Source organism: Strix uralensis, chromosome 4, assembly GCF_047716275.1.
Source record: "Strix uralensis isolate ZFMK-TIS-50842 chromosome 4, bStrUra1, whole genome shotgun sequence".
Taxonomy (NCBI): Eukaryota; Metazoa; Chordata; class Aves; order Strigiformes; family Strigidae; genus Strix; species Strix uralensis.
The window spans coordinates 85,161,224-85,177,706 of NC_133975.1; the positions used below are offsets into that span (position 1 = coordinate 85,161,224).

A 16,483-nucleotide genomic window follows, 5' to 3' on the forward strand; every position below is an offset into this window, starting at 1 on the left:
TCAGCTCCATGCCAGGCAGATGGCTCCCTGCCAGTGGCTCTGTGAAGCAGACAGTCCACGTTCCCTTCAGTCACTGAGTAAGGCAAAACTGAATAAACAGTCAGAAAATGGCTTGAAAGGGTCTTCCTCCTCTCCCTCTGGCTTTAGTGTGAAACTGTGAACTGCGCAGCTCTAGCTTGCTTTTCAGGACACCAGAAATACCAGCCTTAAACCCACTGTCTTTCACAGATCTGTTCGTTGGCTGCTCTCCTCTCTCATCTCAGGTCTCTCAAGACAGTTTTTTTTCTGCTGTGTTAGCTTTGCTTTTTCTTTTTTTTTTTTCCTCTTGAAGTCCTCATTCCACTTTTTTTTTTCTTCTTTCTTTTACTTTGGTATTAGCATGACAACCTTTTGTTAGGTGGCTACAGAGCTCCTTCTCAGCCTGCGGTGCTGTTGGCAGAACTCCCATGCCCTGGCTCTCTTAGACACTGGCCCTGACTGCCCAGCAGCTCTCTGTGCTCTATCCCCAGACTTGTGGCTAGCAAATCCTCTCTCCCAGCCCTTTCTCTTCCTTATCCCTCAAGCACCTCTCATTTCACAAGCAGCCCTCGCTGTGCAGTTAGTGCTGAGGCCAGCTTGGCCTCCTGGTGAGGACAGCCCCATGGAACTGTGTGTTAGGTTCATGGTTGGACTAGATGATCTCCAAGGTCTTTTCCAACCGAGGTGATTCTGTGATGGCTCTGGGATGTCCTGGTTGCAGAGTTAGCTCATGAAACATGAAGAAGACTCATCTGGCTAATTTAGCAACTTCTTTGTACATTAAGCACCTCACTAAATTAAAAAGAACTGTATCGTTAACTGTTTCCAGGTTGTTTATGGGTACTTTTCTTGTGTTTTTCCTTTTTTCCCCTTTTTCTGCAATAACTATGTTTTTTACTCTGTATAACTTAGGAGACCTGTTTAGTTACAGGTCTAAGAGGGAGTTTTCAGTATAAGGGGAAGTTGCTATTAACTGAGCTGCTTTGCTTCACAGTGTAGTCCTTTTGTGGTTTTGTATGGAGATGTTCACCCCACACACACACTCCACACTCCCCAGAAATGAGCCAGGTAGGTAAGTAGTGGCTCTCTTCTCATGTAGTTACTGTAGCTGTGCATAATTAATGTCAAATCAAACAGTTTATAGTCTGATTTTTTTTTTTTGAGTTCATAATTTATTCTGAAAAGGAAGGCTTGAGACCTATCTTTACGCAGCAAATATTTATCATCTTGGCTATTTATACATTGGGAATTAGTATCCAAATAATATTTTCAGGCACCCTAATTCCTGTAAGAACCACAAACAGTTGATATCACTGTACAGTGCATTTGTCTGACATAATTTGTTTCTGCTCTGGTCACCAAAATCCTGAGTAATTTTTGTTTGTTTGTTTCTGGGGATGTTTCAGCCCTCAGGATTTATATTGGGAAGATTCCTGCTGTTAGGATTCCTCCTCTGTAAAGTCAAAAAATAGGTGTGTTCCATGGGTATAAGCCCCAGCCATTTTAGCTTGATAATGTAGTAGTGGCTGGAGCTGGCAAGTCCCTGGAAGGCTGGAGAGGGCAGGAGGATGGAGCTTGTGGGCATGGCCCAGGGAAGCCCCGTTTGGTCAGGGCAGCATGTTTCTGGGAGGCTCTGAGGGTATTTCCTCAGCCTGGCGCTTGTTGTCGGTTGGCCTTTCTTGCCTCTCCCCTTGCTGAGCCACACAGGCGAGAGCCGGCTTGTTTCCGCTAAATCCTCCTCCCATTTGTAGTCCAGGGCTTCCCAGCAAGTGTGAATCGGGAATGACGCAGGGAGGTGCGTGTAGGTGCACAGCGTGGCATGTAGACCCTAGAGCAGCCCCCAGACTCCCAAGGTACTGTTGTTTATTCTGCTGCAATGCTGGTGGTGTGGAGCGGGCTGAATGAAAGGCTCTCTGTTAAGCTGAGCTCTGTAAGAGCTGAATCATCAAGTGGCACAGATCCCTTCTGTTCAGTGCAGCTATTCCATGTGGTCTGTATGTTACCTACCGCTCACCTCTTTCTTGCGCTGGACAGAGAAGGAAAGCAAAATCAACCTTAATGTTGCATGTGTCTCATTCTACCCATTGATCTTGAATTCTGGTTTTAAGCAATTGATCATGATTAAGGATGGATGGATGGCTTGGGAAGCGCTTGGTCAACTAAGTGACCTGTTGCTTTGAAGTGGGAGAAAGGCCCCTCTTTATGCTTTAAGGAAGCAAAGAGACTGGTGAAGATGGGAGATTTTAGCCCTCGTGACTAGCGTGAGGTTAACTAGTCATAAAGCCCACAGGCAATATGTTCTTGTAATGATTCAGGACTTTAACCTTAATATTTTTGTTAGCTGAGCAATGCCAGCATTCTGTCTGTCACAGATCTGTTTTCACAATTACAGTCATTTGAGTGATTTGGAAGACCTTACTTGTTGAGCTGTGCAGAAACATCACTATCACGTACAGAAAATGACAGGATGGGTTTTCCCTAATTTCACAGAAGTCCAAGTCCGTGCACTGACAAGGCATGTGCAAGAACAGCAACAGTGGAGACTGGAGTGTGAGTTGTGGTGTCGTCATTTTTACTGATCTGAGAGTAATCTGTAAATTCAACAACAACTGAAAATAACGTGCAGAGAGGATGCATGATGTTCAGTTCATTTCTGAACATCCTTTTGGGAAGCAGGCGGAAGTCTGAATTTGGCGACAGACATCAGAGCACTGGACGTAACTGCACAGATGAGCCTTTTCTGGGAGTAGCTTGAACGCTGCAGCCTGCTGAAAAGGAGAGATGCCTCTGTAGTGATGGTGTCCAAAGAGGCTTTTAGAGATTCGTCGTCTTTACTAGGACCATTCTGACTCCGTTTGTCTGTTGCATTTTGTGCGAAAGGCTTTGGTTTGCTGTGCAGGAGATGACAGGAATTTGGGCCATGTACATAAAGGAAACAGTCTGGGTAAATCTGGTTTTGATGGATCCACCAGTGGAGCGGATAAAGTTCATTTACTCCTTCAGTCCACAGAGGTGACAATCAACATGAAATAGGGTTGCTGTTATTTTACCAAATATCTTCCTATATATTTTCTGTTACATGCTGTAATTCCAAGCACTGTGAGTTGGGAGTTGATGGAGACACACAGACACCCACCTACATATACATATTTTTGTTTTCTGTTTGAAAAGATAGATAGTTTATATTACATACTGGGAAAAGCTGATTGTGAATTCCTTTCTAGCCACTGCATGTCTAACAGGGTTCCCTGCTGGACAGACTGTTGTGCAGAGACAGACACAAGTGGAAAACTCTCTTTTGGGCGTGGGGTTTTCCCTTTTTGTGCCAGTAACTCGTTTAGGAATTTGAAATATGCTGTTTTAACCAAAACATGCTTCTGTGTGTGTATGGTGGCAGGATAAACAGCACATCGCTCAGACTGTACAAACTCATTTGAGGTTGTCCTGTAATATTCTTATTGTTTCAATCCACTCTTGTTTTAATTTCACACTTGTAAAATGAGCCTGTACTCTTTAGGCACAGTATGAGAAATGAACACCTATGGGAGGGAGACATAAGAGTCTATATCATGACAACTGGGTAGCTTGAATGTGAGTGGTTTGAAGTGGTCCAGTTTATTTGGTACTTATATAATACTTGTTCACATTTTCCCTTCAGTCTTTCTCCAGACCTGCCCGCGTGCCATGTTGGCCACCTGAAAAAATTCTCAAAACGAGTTCACTTGGCCAATTTTTTACTTAAGGGAGGGAAAAGCAGTTCCTGAAACTGAGGGAGATGGTGAATGCTCTGCTTCCTGGCACGTTTTTATTACTGATTCACGAGCTCCCGATGATAAGAGAAGTTTTGATTGTGGAAACTCTGACACAGCTCATATCTCGAGGGCTGGGACATTGCTGACTGATTGGACTCAAGCAAAGACCTGTCTGGAGGAGGCTGACAGTGTCCTGTTAGAAGAGTTGTTGCTGCTGTTCTGACACAGTGATGAGCTTTAACTCCACTGTACTTGGTGAAGGCACGCTGCGTAGACATGTCATGACATGGTGCTTCAGTGCTGACGGACTCTCCTGAGCAACGCCCTGGCTAAATGGGGAGGGGTGGGAAGTGGAACGACATGTCCCTGGGGCCACAGGGCAAAGGGGGGGCTGAGAACTCACCTCCTGTCTGCCCAGCCTCACCTTCCGAGTGATCCTGCAGGCGTCAGCGGGCAGGGGCAAGGATCATCTTTACGTCAAAGAAAGCAAAAATGGCAGTTGGCCCCTGGCACATCCTGTGTGTTCTGTTTTTGTGTCTTTCAGCGTATTTCTGCTTCCTGATGTCGGCTCTGGGTGTGACAGCTGGTGCGCATCGCCTGTGGAGCCACCGTTCCTACAAAGCCAAGCTGCCTTTGCGGATCTTTCTGGCTACAGCTAACTCCATGGCTTTCCAGGTTGGATTGTGGTTGCCTGTCTAGATTCTTGGCCTCCAGGCAGCTTTCTCTCCTGTGCAGGGATCCCCTCAACTTAGAGACAGCAAAAGAAAAAAAAAATACTGGCAGAAAGACATTTGCTGATAACATACTCTGCTGGTTCAGGGGATGCAGAGCCCCTCTCACCACCCACATAACAGTATGCATTAGACAGTCCAGGAGCAAGAATTACTTAAGGACCAGGTTGAACATGCCCAAATCAGGGGCTCAGCAACCTACCTGTGCCACAGATTGGGCCCCACGCTTCACATGGAAACTTTTGTAAGGGCCAGCTTGGTGCAAGTATGTCTGCGTAATCAAGTCTCTTTGTCCATCCAGGCAGTTGGAGATTTTGATGTGCCCAGAAAGGAGAGCAAGCATCCTTTCACAATCTTAATTTATCTCTGTTTTATGCAGCATTTTTCACCAATAAAATTAAAATACATTTGCAAGAAGCGTATTACTAGCTCTGTGCTTACTGATAGGCAATCTTAGACCTCCTATGTTTGTGTAACACCCAACTGGTGGTAGGAGTTAGCCCAGAACCAGGATCTTCTTGGTGTGAATTTAGTTATTCATTTGGCTGTTCAAAATAGAGATACGAACTTGTACTAACACTAAACTTACCGAGCTTGGCTACTATAAGCCCTTGTGGCACCACGTGTGTGTTGTGCCTTGAGTTTTCAGCTTTTTCCCTTAAGTCTGTTTGATTGACTTCTCATTCATGTACCTTGACGGAGGATGAAAAGAGTCCCTTTATCTGCTTCTCTACTATTCATTTATCATCACCAATTTATCTTTTTTTTTTTCTAAGGTGGAAAGAATTAATCTTGTTAATCCCTCTAGACATTACAAAGAACACAATGCTTTTGCTTGAATGTGGGAATGTGTCCATTTTGACTATAACCTTCCTTTCTTGTGAACCATATTCCAGCTGCTTTGTGCTGCCTGGTTCCTTGCAGAGCTTTACAAGCTCTTTGCTCAGCCTGTTAAACAACCAGTTTGAATTTTGAGAACCCCCTGGTACTGTCCTCCTGTTTTACAGCTGATCTTATCTTTCACAAGTAATTTAAATGAATGTGTCGAGCTGGTTCTAGTGAGCCCGCACGGTGGGATTTCATTGCTTTCTGTTCCCCTGTTGCTATGGATTTTGCTCTCAGCTGCGTTGGCCTCATCACTGCTTTTGGCTGAGGACATGGTGTGATTCTGAGGCAGGGAAGTACTTCAAAGTAGCTTCAAGCCACCTTTGTGTCCTTTGTATTGGAAAGAAAATGAAAGGCCAGATCACCCACTCTAAACTTTAAGTAGTCTGAAGCCTGCCCCTAATTACTGTGACATCGATTGCCTGCTAGAGGCTTTTTTCACCACCACAAGCAGACAGTGAATGAGTTTTCAGGTCTATGTCCCTCATGTTGGCTTTGGGAGAAAGAGGTAGATTGGAGATACCTACAACCTCCCTGGATGCTGAATACTGAGGGAATATTCAGACTTCTCGAAGGGCAGGGAAGGCTCTGCTAAAGAGTTTTAACTTGATGTTGCACGGGCTGTGACATGCTGCACTTCCTCTGAAATACCATCAGATGCAGCTATTTTTGCCCTGTTGCCCAGTGCATTTTTTATGATCGGAGCAGGCTGAGCAATGTTTCTTCTCTCCATTGAGAGTGAAGCTCTCACAATTTTGAAAGACTGTGCTGCTTGCTGTCACATGTCTGTTTGAGAAATAGGTAATACCTGGCTTACGTCTACCTGATCTCCTAGTGTTTGTTTCTGCATCTCAGTTGGGACGTGCTCTTTTCTGCCTTTACTGCCTTTACTGTTGCTCCTGGCCATCTCAGTGAAACAAGCGGTGTTGTTCCGCTGCGGTTGTAGCTGTATGGATATTCATGTCAGCATACTGATGTTGTTACATAGCCCAGTTTGTTGCCACAGTTGTTTTGGGCTGCAGGAAACCTCATGTCTGCATCACTGTCACAGCATGATGCCATCACTCTGCTGTGGAAGGGATTTCGCTTCTGTGTTTACCTGAAATTTGATCAAAAGTGATGCATTCCTGAAAAATGGTTGCTATTAATAATATGCTTGGAGCATATTTACACGTGCTGTACTCTGGTTCTTGGTATATTTATTGCCAACAGTTCTGGCCTTTATTTCCTCTTAGCCTTTGTGGGTTTTAATTAGATGCAATTCACTTGTTTCACAGCTTCCTAACCTGTTCATCTGGGGAATCTTAGGGTTTTTTGCCAGCCCTGCAGGTGTTTGCTGTGGTATGAAAAGCCAAGTTAATTTCTCACAGTACCATTGCTTTGACCTGGTTATCTGCTGTCCCACAAATAATTTTATCAAAAGCTCTAGTGACAAACTGATCAATAGTCTCAATTGAAAAGTTATTTCTGGTTAAGAAAGAGGACCTTTCCTAGGTGTGCTTCTTGCATAACCCGTTTTATTTTTAAATGACTTAGTCTTGGCATTTTCCAGTCTTCTGGAAATTCCTGCTGAAACCAATTGAAGCAGTGGAGAGGCTTTCATTCCCTTTGATTTCTCTGCAGGAAAAAAATGGCAGCAAGGTAAAGATCTCCCCTTGTTCTCACTGAGGAGTTTGGTGACTTCCTTTGCTTCACTCCATTGACTTTGTTCTTTTGTGCGATAGGATAGTTAAGATGTAACGTACTGGAGCGCTAGTAAGGGGCTGATATTTGCTGCCTCGTCTCAATGGCTTCGATGAGTTAGTGCTGCAGGAAAACGTTCCCCTCCTCCCTGGCCCGCTCCCAGGGTCACTGTGGCCACAGCGTGACAACAGCACAGGGCTGAGTGCGGCTGACAGCCACGGAGCCGAGGCTTTCTGAGGCTTTTGTTCTTCACTTGTCCCTTGTGGGCTCTTGCAAACGGAGAGCATCTCTGCAAGGCTGAAATCGAACATGGAGGCATTTGAGCTGGATTCTTTAGTTGCTCTTTGCAGTTGTTCTTGGGGTCCCCTCAGCAGCACAGACGGCCTCAGTGCTTTATCTCAAATGTTGGCAGCTGAGAGAAAGAGCAATAATTTCCACGATGCTTTCGACATAGGGCTTTTGTCTCACAGGCTGTAGATATACACAGTTGTCATCAGCCTGTGCTTACTGTGTCCTGCAGCATATTCAGCACCATGATGGCTGCTGCGTGGAGGTTACTTCCCAGACACTGCAAATGGTTTGCTCAGTTCTGCTGGGCACAGAGCTGCTGTGTTTGTGGGTGCTACTCCTCTTCCTAAAAGTAACCCAAGCCTGTCCTTCCTTTGGGTATTACTGTTTGGGTACCTCCCTGGCTGTGCAAAGATGGAAATAGCAGAGGAAAGCACACTCCACTAAGCATTTTCTGATTAAAGTTCGCAGTGTTGTGGATCTGGGCATTAACTAACATTTCTGTTTTGGTGCTGGTGTTGGGCAATTTAATTCATAGATGAGTGTGTGGCTTGAGTTTTGCAAGTGTTGTACATGCTTACAATGCCCTGCACTAATAGCTCAGCACCACTGCAAAAATCACTGGTTTGGTCCAATAGCCCATGTGTCCTGCAGAGCAAACTGGGAGGCTGAGTATTCCTTTGGCTGAGCAAACTCAGAAACTCTCACTTTACAGAGCCAAGTCTGAAATTTTGGGCCATCCCTTCCTCCCTGCAATCCCCATAATCCCGTTTACATCCATAAGGCGTTCCAGTGACCCATATCTGCTGACAGCCTGAGCAGAGACAGGACTGAACTTGCTGTGTATCTGATCTGCATCCAATGCTGAGCTGATGTTATGGGTCTGAGACTTTTATTCCAGCCTGGCCACAAATGCAAGTCTTGATTGCCCATAAAATAGGCACGTCTCCTTTTGATATCTTAATCACAGAATCATAGAATGGTTTGGGTTGGAAGTGACCTTAAAGTCCCACCCCCCTGCCCTGGGCAGGGACACCTTCCACTAGCCCAGGTTGCCCAAAGCCCCATCCAGCTTGGCCTTGAACCCTTCCAGGGAGGGGGCAGCCACAGCTTCTCTGGGCAACCTGTGCCAGGGCCTCACCACCCTCACAGGGAAGAATTTCTTCCTGATATCTAATCTAACTCTGCCCTCTTTCAGTTTAAAACTGTTACCCTTCATCCTATCCCTACACCTCCTGATCAAGAGTCACTCCCCATCTCTCCTGTCGGCCCCCTTGAAGCACTGGAAGGCCATGGTCTTGTACACATCCCCTCAGACAGAACGGTAATTTAAATGGAGGTGCTGAGCAAGTTCAGCTCCTGTTCAGGTCAGGAAAAGGCACGTGTAGTGTTTCACAAGCTCTGTCCCATTTTCAGCGCCGCATTTGTGCCTGGAGAGCATCAGTGGTAACCAGCTGCAACCAGCTTAGAAAAAGGATGCCAGAACTGAGTGCCTCTGCACAGCAGTACCCTGAAAATAAATATGCAATTTCCCCTGTGACAGGGTCATAAAATAAGAAGGTAAACATGTATGTATGTGGTCCCTCCAGCCCAGTGTCCATCCTCAGATAGCAAACACCCAGAGAGGACACAAGACCAGGTCAGACTGATGATGGTAACTCCCAAGAGGCTGTTGGCTTCCAGCCATCCCCAGCCCTGAGATGTGTCCGGTCTGTGTCACCGGTTCTCTGAGCACATCCCGTTCTGTGTGGGCACTGACAGAAGCAGCCTGATGGGCTGGCTGCTGCAAAGCTGAGGTCCCTCAGGATGTCTTCAGTCCATAACCTTTTTTGAGAAGCGTCAGAGAGGGGCTTGTTGCTGCTACTGTGTGGGGAAGGAGCTGAAGGTGGTACTGCTGGGGCAGCGCCCAGCCTTCTCTCCTCTCACCCCACCGTGCTTTCTGTGCAGAATGACATCTACGAGTGGAGCAGAGACCACCGTGTTCACCACAAGTACTCCGAGACAGATGCGGACCCACACAACGCCCGCCGTGGCTTCTTCTTCGCCCACATTGGCTGGCTCTTCATGCGCAAGCACCGGGACGTCATAGAGAAGGGGAGGAAACTGGATTTCACTGACCTGCTGGATGACCCCGTCGTCCGATTCCAAAGAAAGTAAGTGGGAACGCTGGGCCCTTGTGCGAGGCAGGGCGGAGGGATCCCTCCGCCTGCTTGCCTAGTTGTGGTTCTTTCCTTATTTAAGACAAAAACAAGCTCCCAGCTCCCTTTTCTCCCCCAAGATATCCCTGCCACCCTGATTGCAGGCATCAGGACTGCCATCCCTCTGGCCCTCACTATTGCCACGTGGCTGACACTTGCTGACTGTTCTTGCAGGCTCTGCTGCATAAGCAGTGAGCCCTGTCCTTGTCCCTCTGCTTTTCCAAAATGCCAGGGCTGGCTGTTAAAACAGCCCCAGCAGAAGTTGCTGGGATCTTGGCCTTCTCCTCTGGTCACTGAAGCACATGCTGTCATCACTAACGGCCTTAATGCAGAAGTGCACATTTCACTCTATAAACTCATCTTTGGCACCTGTGGGCCAGCCAAACCAAGCGCTTCCTCTCTCAAGACTGCCGTTCTTCACAGGATTAATTATCTCCCTTGAGAATTAGCACAGACCTAGTTTGGTTTGCTATACACTCTGCAAGAGGTGGAAACCGAGCAACGTGCTTTGTCCTCTATGTAAGTACATGTATTTTAGGCACAAGGGGACTGTCTCTGCCTGCAAGCATTTCGTCCAGGTACTTCAGCAAACCACATAAGCTGGGTGAGGGGAGCAGTCAGTTGAGTCCAGAAATCAGTTGCTTTTTTTGCATTAGAGAAATCCATGCACTAGCAGAATTAGCCCTGCATCCAGGAGTGAGGAGTTCAGTGCCTTCCACCTTGTCGTGGTTTAAACCCAGGTGGCAGCCAAACACCGCACAGCTGCTCGCTGAATTGGAGGGGTAAAGGTAAGGAGACTGGTAGTTTGAGATAAAAACAGTTTAATAATTGTAATAAAATAAAGCAATAGCAATAATAGAAAGTATAAATGGGTAATGCACAATGCGATTGCTCACCATCCATTGACCGATACCCAGCCCGCTCCGGGCCAGTAATCCCGAAATACCAAGATCCCGCAATTGCAATCCCAGAAGCAAGAAAGAACCCACCTCCTTCCCAGCCACCCCTCCTTTATATACTGGGCATGATGTTACAGGATATGGAATTGGCCAGTTTGGGTCTGGTGCTCTGGCTGTGCTCCCTCCCAGCTTCTTGTACCCCTGCGCACAGACAGGACGTGGGGAGTTGGAGAGTCCTTGATCTGTCATCAACAGCTGAAAATACCAGTGTATTATCAACATTCTTCTCATACCAAATCCCACACTGAATCCAAAACACAGCCCTATTCTAGATACTAAGAAGAAAAATTAACTCTGTCCCAGCCAAAACGAGGACATGCATATTGTTGCTTTTATTGGTTCCTCAGTTGGCAGGGCCTGTTCGCAAAGGCTCCCTTTCAGTTTGCTGCAGCTCCTCTTGGTTGTGTTACTACCTTTTCCAAGACAATAGCATCCCATGAGAAAGAGGCTCTACTGCTTTTGTTATGCTGCAAATGTTGTGTGGTGAAGAAGTATGTTTTCTTCAGGGAAGTTATATCTTAGCAAAAGTGCTCTGGATTTGAATTTAGAACGTTGGGCTTTACCTTCCCTTATCTGGGAAGAAAAATTCAGGTTTCTCCTTTCTATAAGGTTGAAGTGTTGCATTTTTTGACAGCATAGAAAACCTGGCAGGTCAGATCAGTAAGAATCATAATAAACCCTTCTTTGTCATGTTTTGTTTTAAGGCCAGGCTGTTAGCTTTGCTGAGTTTAGTGGTGCTGGTGAGCTGTGGATGAGGCACCACTCAATCCAACCACATCACTTTAGCTGAAATCACAGTACTGCTCCAGGCATGATGGACAGCAGAATTGTGAATGACAGAGCAATAATCCTGCATGTGATGTGAGAGAGGCACGCAGGTGCGCTCTCTTCATGACAAAGTGTTCATGTGGTGAAGGCAGCACTGTGTTCCCCAAGCATGTACTGAGGCACTGGTTCCCCTGAACTCCAGGTAAGGAGGTTTCTCATTCCAGGGTGGATGTTTCAGTCAATGGGAGATGGAGAAAACTTAGTCGGGTACTTGTCTGAATGTAAGATAGCCTGTCTCCATCAAAGACTTCAGTCTGGGCTGCTTGCATCTCACAGAATGGTTTTAACTGGTGCCTGCTAAGCTGTTTTCATATTTTATTTTATTTTCCTGAAGCAGGAGAGGCTTTGAACTTTGAAGGAGTTTTCTGGACTGGAAAATATTTTTCTCCTCCAGCTCTACTTAAATCCTGGCCTTGAATTGATGAGGTTTGCAAACCTTATCCACAGTCTGATTCAGAGATCAGACAGATGAGTGGGAAATTATCTGTTATCTTTGGTGGAACAAAGAATGGGGACTGTTTCCTTTGGAGAGCCTTGGCTCAGGTAAGTGAAGGTAGAGTTCTGTGAGAGAGCTGAGGAGATGCTCTGTTGTCATCATGGTTGGTGTTGCTGGATTGCTGCAGATCTCCTTCTGGAGCCCAGCGTGTGAGGCACACCCTCCAAACAACAACAAAAAATATCAAACAAAGAACTTGCAGCCTAATTTATTTCATATACAAGATGATAAAAACTAGCTGGTGTGTTATAGATGAGAACTATGCTCATGGAAACTTTCTTCCTTCCAAAAATACTGCTAATATTAACGTTTTTCTAATCCTCTGGGGGTTTGAATTGAAAATTGATTGTTTGTTTGTTTTTGTCAAACCAAATTGACCATTCTTCCTATCTGAAAAACTTTCAGCAAATGGAAAGTTTTAATAACTGTTTAATAAATCCAGACTCTGTTCTTCCTCATCCCTTCCAGAAAACTCGACAGAAGCAGGGGTCTATTTTAAACCTGTCATATGGGCACAAATAAGATGGGTCTTACTTCGTGTTTCTTTTTCTTTCTGCACCCTTCAAAATCCTGTCACCTCAGCCTACCGCTCCACTTTCATGTGTCAGCTTGCTTTGATGATGATACCCGGGGATCACTGTGGGCTGTAGTAAATCTGGGCTTTGGGGAGGTGGAAGGCCTCCACGGGGAAGATGGGGCCTTGTTTCCTCTCGAGCTGGGGACACACCGTGGGTGGCTCCCGAGCTGCACTGTCTTGCCGCTCTCTGCTTCTGAGCGCCATTAGCCAGCCCATTCTCCATTTAGTCATTTATTTCCTATCTCACTTTTGGCTTTGTCTCCCCACTTCTTGCTGAGCTGCTCCCTTTCTCCACTTGCCTTGGATTAATTGCCCCAGCATGACTTTTCTCTTCTTTTAATTCCGCTGTGGTCTCTGCTTTTCACTTCTGTGCTCCCTGCATCCTACACTCTCTCTTCCCTGCCTTTCCTGGGCATGTGGCTTTAGCTGTACTATAAAGCGTTTCTGTTTGCTCTCAGACTGTTTGGCTTCCTCCTTCCCCATTTTGCACTTAACGCTGATTTTCTCCGGTATGTGGCAAGGCTCGAGCCAGCCAGTGGGCTGTGAGAGAAGCAGTAACCCTGGCCCCTAGGCCAGGATGCATCTTTCTTACCCTTGGAGGGGTGCCCATGGTCTGCTGCCACTGTTGGAGCTCACGCAGCAGCAGTGGTACAGAAAGGAGCTGCTCCTAACCTATGTTGCAGGTTCCCTTCTGATCTGAGCACGGGGGAAATCTTTGCCAGCTCTTAGCAGTGAATGTGTTTCAGACACAGCATCACCAGTGCCACACCAAACCCTGAGCTTTTCCAGTCCCAGAGCTGGACCCTAGGTGCAGGGTGTGCAGCCAACTCTACGCCTCCCTGGGTTTAAAGGTGCTCAGCTTGGGAGGTTTGCTTTGGGACTGGGTCTCATCAGTTCAGCTCCAGCGTTACCTGCTGCTTCGGGGTTTCGAGTTGTCTTGGCATTTTGAATTGCACTTGGCAAAATTATGTCATGCACATGTCTTACAAGGAGCGGCTGAGGGAACTGGGGGGGTTTAGTCTGGAGAAGAGGAGGCTGAGGGGAGACCTCATTGCCCTCTACAACTCCCTGAAAGGAGGGTGCAGAGAGGGGGGATGAGTCTCTTAAGCCAAGGAACAAGTGCCAGGACAAGAGGGAATGGCCTCAAGCCGCCCCAGGGCAGGGTTAGACTGGCTCTTAGGAAGTATTTCTTTGCAGAAGGGGTTGTTGGGCATTGGAATGGGCTGCCCAGGGCAGGGGTGGAGTCCCCATCCCTGGAGGGGTTGAAGAGTCGAGTTGACCCAGCGCTGAGGGATCTGGTGGAGTTGGGAATGGTCAGTGTGAGGTTCATGGTTGGACTGGAGGATCTTCAAGGGCTTTTCCAACCGAGATGGTTCTGGGATTATGGATGTCTGAAATGTTCCCTGCTGCCCCAGTGATGGGGCCAGCCCAGGTTATGCCAGTGCTTTCTAGCAGAGCTGTGTCTCCAGAGATCCAACCCCATTTCACCCCAGTTGCCATTCCCACCACGGTAATGGTGTCCTTTTCTTTCCCCACAGGTATTACAAGAGTTCAGTTGTGCTGATGTGCTTTGTGATCCCTACCTTTGTGCCGTGGTACGTCTGGGGCGAGAGCCTGTGGAACGCCTACTTCCTTGCCTCCATCCTAAGATACACCATCTCCCTCAACGTCGCCTGGCTGGTCAACAGCGCTGCTCACATGTACGGCAACCGCCCTTACGACAAGTACATCAGCCCCAGGCAGAACACCCTTGTCACTGTGGGAGCCATCGGTAAGTGCTGTAGCCCCAGGTAGAGCTTCGCAAACTCAGAGTGACATCACAGCCTGTTTCACCCCGGTTGGGACTTTGGGTACCTACAACTGGACACCACTCGGAGCCAGGGCTTGGAGGAGGCCGGAGCTTGCGCATCCTAGAGGAAGGCTACCTTGTTCCACTGATGGTGCCCACGTTGAAATAACGCCATGTAGTCTCTGGGCAGAGACATGTTCACAGTAGCAATCCTCTCTTCTCAGCAGTCAGCTGGGGACAGTGCAGCAGAAGTAAGTGCTTCTGCTTCTTACTTGGCTGTGCCTCTCCCCTCTTGAAGCACTTATGGTTTTCTTCCATGAGCATAAGGGGTGGGACATGCCCTTTCCTACTGAGGAGGAAAATCCAGAGCACTGAAATGGAGTCTGTGTGGGTCTGCCCCAGAGGTTTCCTATAGCCAGGGGTGGACCACAACCTGCACTGGATTCAGGACTGGGGAAATGGGCATTGGGGTGCCCCACCCGAGCGTGTTCCTAAGTTCATAAATATGCTGGCTGCATGGTCTTGAAACTCGCTCTCTGTTTTTCAGGTGAGGGTTTCCACAACTACCACCACACCTTCCCATTCGACTACTCGGCCAGCGAGCTGGGCCTGAAGTTCAACCCGACCACCTGGTTCATTGACTTCATGTTTTGGTTGGGGTTGGTCACTGACCGCAGGCAGGTTCCAAAGGAGGTGATCCAGTCTCGCAAGGAAAGGACTGGAGATGGCAGTGCTTGAAAAGTAACGCTTTGCTGGGCCAGCGCTGTCGTACCTGGGGGTGGGTGGGTGTGTGCACACCCCCATGCCTGTGGTGGAGGATTTATTTTCCTCTGGGTAAAACTAGATTTTTTTTTTTTTTTTTTTCTTTTCAGATCAGTGGGGCCAAATTATTTCCCCAGGAACAGATTTGGCCCCAGCTTTTTTTCCTTATTAGCTGTCTTATGTCCAAACTTCAGACTATTAAGTGTAAAAATGTTACATATTATTTAATATTATAGTTAAACAGAAGAGAGACTTGATTTTAGTCACTGTAGTTCATGTCTGAAATACATTGTAATTTGCTTGTTCATGGTAAATGTTGGCAGGTTGGAGGAACTAACTATCCTTTCCAAGTGCAGTTAGGGGAGATTTTTGTTTCTACTGTTAATCAAATAACGCTTTTGAGATGCCTCTCTTGGAGGGGATGGGGCACGGCCCAATGTGCTGTTTCAACTACAGACTAATGGAAAGGACAGTAACAGCCCTGATGAAAAACAGGATGTCCAAGGGGAAAAATTGGCCTAAATTCAGTTAGATGTTAGTTTGAAAACCTGCTTTCTTCTTTTCGTTAGCCCTGTTAGCCAGCCCAGTGTGCTGCTGTCTTTGCTACATACGAAAACCATTTATTGCTGAGCAGGCTTTTGTGTTGAAGATTAGTCTCTATACAGGCCAAAACACCAACTGATGCTGTGTTGAGATGATTCCTTTATTGTCGCATTGTAAATTGTAAAGGTACAGAGCTCAACCATGTCTTAAGCCAAATAAAGCTTCAGTTTCGATATTTGGAGACCTGAGTTATATTCTAATTGGTCATGGCCATCAATGCATGCATATTTTAGCTCCTTTTGCACAAGAGGCCTCTTAATTTCTTTTTCTGCCTTTGACTAGCGTATCTTAGAAAACTGATCTTTATCAAAGTCAGAGTCTCTACCAGTATTTCAGCTGCATGCAACATCCATTGGTTTCTGAGCAAAATATAAAGACAGTTACGTAGCGTCTGAATTTTAACAGTTGCCTTGTTTAAAAAAAAATACAAAAAAAAAAGCAAAAATATGAAGAAAGAAAAAAAAAAAAAGCATGTGGAATTAATGGGTCATATAGCTGTTTGTGTTAGATGTTAGCCAGTGCATGAGAGAGGCTTTGTACTGTCAGCACTGGAGCACTTTTGAAGATAGAGGGCATGACTTTCATTTATAAAGAAGATCACCACCTTGCCCCTTGGCGAAGGAGTGCCCGTTTTCCAGCTGTGCAGCCCCATAACCTGGGCAAGGCAGGGATCTTGAGATAACTGAGACTCAGGCCCAGATATTTTCAGCAAAGATGTAGAACTGGAAAAAAAAAAAAAAAACAAACTAAAATGGTTTCTTCTTTGTTCTGTTTCTTGTTTTTTAAATGATGCCATATAATATAAAAGAGTTGTCTTTATTCTGTATTTCATCCAGCAGGTGTTTTAACAGTGTTACTTTGCCATTAATGATGTGTAAACTCTTGAGTGATTTACAATAAACAGTTATGAGTTA

The 16,483-nt window shown here is 46.4% G+C and overlaps 1 protein-coding gene across 1 annotated transcript in view; it reads left to right on the plus strand.

Moving 5' to 3' along the window:
* Positions 1-16,483, plus strand: part of SCD5 (stearoyl-CoA desaturase 5) — a 39,448-nt gene extending 22,965 nt beyond the window's left edge. The window contains exons 2-5 of the mRNA XM_074867589.1: positions 4,315-4,445; positions 9,305-9,510; positions 13,954-14,186; positions 14,752-16,483. Of these exons, the coding sequence (XP_074723690.1) occupies positions 4,315-4,445; positions 9,305-9,510; positions 13,954-14,186; positions 14,752-14,942 (761 nt within the window). The 3' untranslated portion in view covers positions 14,943-16,483. The remainder of the gene's footprint in view (positions 1-4,314; positions 4,446-9,304; positions 9,511-13,953; positions 14,187-14,751) is intronic.